This window comes from Dipteris shenzhenensis, chromosome 10 (assembly GCF_047967505.1).
Source record: "Dipteris shenzhenensis isolate YYH24624 ecotype China chromosome 10, Dip_SZ_1.0, whole genome shotgun sequence".
Classification (NCBI taxonomy): Eukaryota; Viridiplantae; Streptophyta; class Polypodiopsida; order Gleicheniales; family Dipteridaceae; genus Dipteris; species Dipteris shenzhenensis.
Window position 1 is genome coordinate 26,845,573 of NC_141605.1, and position 2,767 is coordinate 26,848,339.

The window sequence follows — 2,767 nt, forward strand, 5'->3', positions numbered from 1 at the left end:
CATTGTGCAAAGTCATGCTGAATGGAGACTCTCACTAGACTTTTGGGTATAGACACGTTGGACGCGATGCTATATATCACGAGAGCCCTTGCTAAGGAGAAGAAATCAAAGCAACATAAGGCTACTAGTAGGTCCCCATGCACTAGGGATGCTTGTGCATTTGGATATGCTTGCTTCGAGGTCCCCATGGAGAAACTTCTGAAGCCACCCCAAATGAACCTAAATGAGCTGCACATATTGGAAATTGAAGCTCATTTGGGTGCCCCGATAGAACTAGACTCCATTGTTTCCATCCTAGGAAAAGCAAAGGAGTAATTGCATGTGCCGGAGGAACCGGTGGGAGTTCAATCCCTTCACAAAGAGTTGATGATCTTTCTAGGTTGGGACATGGGCATTAAAGAAGGAGTGAAGGAAGGGGCAGTTTGACTTTCAGACAAAATGAAACATGGGCCGTAGAACCTATCAAGTAGGAGGATCCCTTACAACCTAGGAAGATGGGAACACCCTCAAGACTAAGGAAGGTAGTTGACAATTTGGATTGGTTTCCTTGGCTTTCAAAGCTTCTTTAGGATCTCGATGTAGTCAAAGCTTCTTTAAGCTTCTATAAGGTCTTACTTGTTCTGCTTTTCTTCTTCCGTCACCACAAGGATCATCATCCTTTTCTTATTCTTCTTCGTCGGCTGGAACCTTCCGCTTACGTTCTCGCTCTACTTTCGAGTCTGCATTCTCGAGAGACTCAGGCACACATACACGCTTCTATAAGGTTCTGGTCACTCCCTCTCGTTCCTTAATTCTCTGGTAATGTGTACAATCTTGTAGCGCAGTCGCTTCTTCGTGGCCCTACAAGAGTCTATTCTCCCACGTTAGAAGTGTGTATATGTGTATGTGTATTTGCGTGCGTGAGAGCGTGAGCGAGAGAGAGAGAGAGAGAGAAAGAGAGAGAAAGAGAGACTCTGAGAGAGAGCACATCTCCGGTCTTTTCTTCTGCACAAGCAGCCACGCTTCTTCTTATAGCTGGGACGGCCTTTACCAATCCACAAACAATTGCTCTTCTGCCTAGAGTCTTGCACTGAGAGAGAGAGAGAGAGAGAGAGAGAGAGAGAGAGAGAGTGGTTGCGCGTGCATCCAACTGTTACGTAACGTTTTCAGAAGCAAACAAGCGACTCGGGCTTTGTGACGATGTCTGATATTTACAGCGAACCTCCCTACAGCAACGATCAACAGCCTACCTTGAACAACAACATCGTGGCACTTGGCATTATCGCCGTGTTTCTTGTCGCGCTCTTCATCCTTATGCTTCATGTCTGTGCGAGATGCCTCTTAACGAACTCCTCGATGGCACTTGGCAGCAGTAACCTTTCATGGAGGAGCCGTCTTCGTGCAGGACAGGACGTTTTCCTCGTAGGTGGTAGCAGAGGGCTTGACAGGGCTGTCATTGACTCACTGCCCACATTTGTGTACAAGGCACCTGAGGCAAAGGAAGCGGCTCCGGAGTGTGCCGTATGTCTGTCTGAATTTCAGGAGGATCAAATGGGGCGATTGCTGCCGAAGTGCAATCACAGTTTCCACACAGACTGCATTGACGCGTGGTTTCAAGCGCATTCAACTTGTCCTCTTTGTCGGACGACGGTAGCATCCGAATCGTCTACAGATGCAGATGGGGAACAGAATGCGTCTGGCCAAGCTTCGGTTCCTCAAAATTGGGCAGCGTCTGATTCAATGGAGCGATCGGCGATAGGAATGGAGGCAGGAGAAGCACTATCAGGACCCTCAAGTTTGAGACGGACGGAGGGCGGCGAAGGTGGTCTTCCTCCATACCCCACGAACATTCTGTTCTGGGGCGATCACAGTCGAGTGAGCTCGCGATTCAGCTCGCCAAGCCTGAAGAGGGATGAAGCGCCTTCTGGAAGAGTACCTCAAATTTCAATAGACGTTCCAAGAAGAGGAGATAGTGTTCTGAGCTCTGCAAGCGAGCGTCAATCTCCGCTCGAACAAGCTTCTTCTTCTTCGCCGGACGGGCAACCCCTCAAATCCCCTTCTGTTCGGGTTTCCATTAAGAGACTTCTTAGCAGAGGCAGAGACACAAGAATCCTTCCTTCCGATCAAGAGGGTAAACTTGAGCTCAACGTGTAAATCCATTTCTAGACCTTTCCCTATGTCATTGGAAATTGAAGCCCTAGAAGTCAATGCTCCACTCTGATGTAACTATGCGAGTACAGGTTACATCTACTTGGTAAGCCCCCCTTAAAGAGGAGAAAGGCATCAATGGTCAGAGGTACGAAATGTTAGCTTGGGTCTGGCGCACTGGGGCCAAAGGGGACCAGTAGCCCCCTTGGCAGGAGTTCGGAGGCAAGAAGTTGTGGTATGCGTTTCCTAATAGGGCGGGGTGATTAGTCTACCATCGACCTAAGGTTGGACACCAACTAAGCACCAATCCACCTCTTAACATGGGCTATATATTGATAGCTTGAATAACCCATTGAAATCCATTTTTTGTCACCCTCGTATCCATAGTCTCTGTCCTTTAGTGTTTCTATCATGCCATTGAAGCTTCTTCAACATAGCCCACGACTAGTAAGTGACTGCTATCTATTACACCATTTTTTTGTAATAGAATTCTATTCTCCATACTCTCTCTCTCTCTCTCTCTCTCTCTCTCTCTCTCATTGTCTATGTTACACTCAAAGTTTGTATTTTCGTACATACGCAAGGGGTGATAATCCATCGCTCATGAGAGAGAAAGAGAGTCTCACTAATACGAGGGAAA

At 47.6% G+C, this 2,767-nt stretch overlaps 1 protein-coding gene across 1 annotated transcript; it reads left to right on the plus strand.

The window, feature by feature from the left end:
• The first annotated feature begins 1,089 nt into the window (after nucleotides 1–1,089).
• On the plus strand, nucleotides 1,090–2,496 carry LOC147897625 (uncharacterized). The gene has a single exon (XM_087380804.1). The coding sequence runs from the start codon at nucleotides 1,180–1,182 to the stop codon at nucleotides 2,131–2,133; it is 954 nt and encodes a 317-aa protein (XP_087236930.1). The 5' UTR covers nucleotides 1,090–1,179; the 3' UTR covers nucleotides 2,134–2,496.
• Nucleotides 2,497–2,767: the final 271 nt, after the last annotated feature.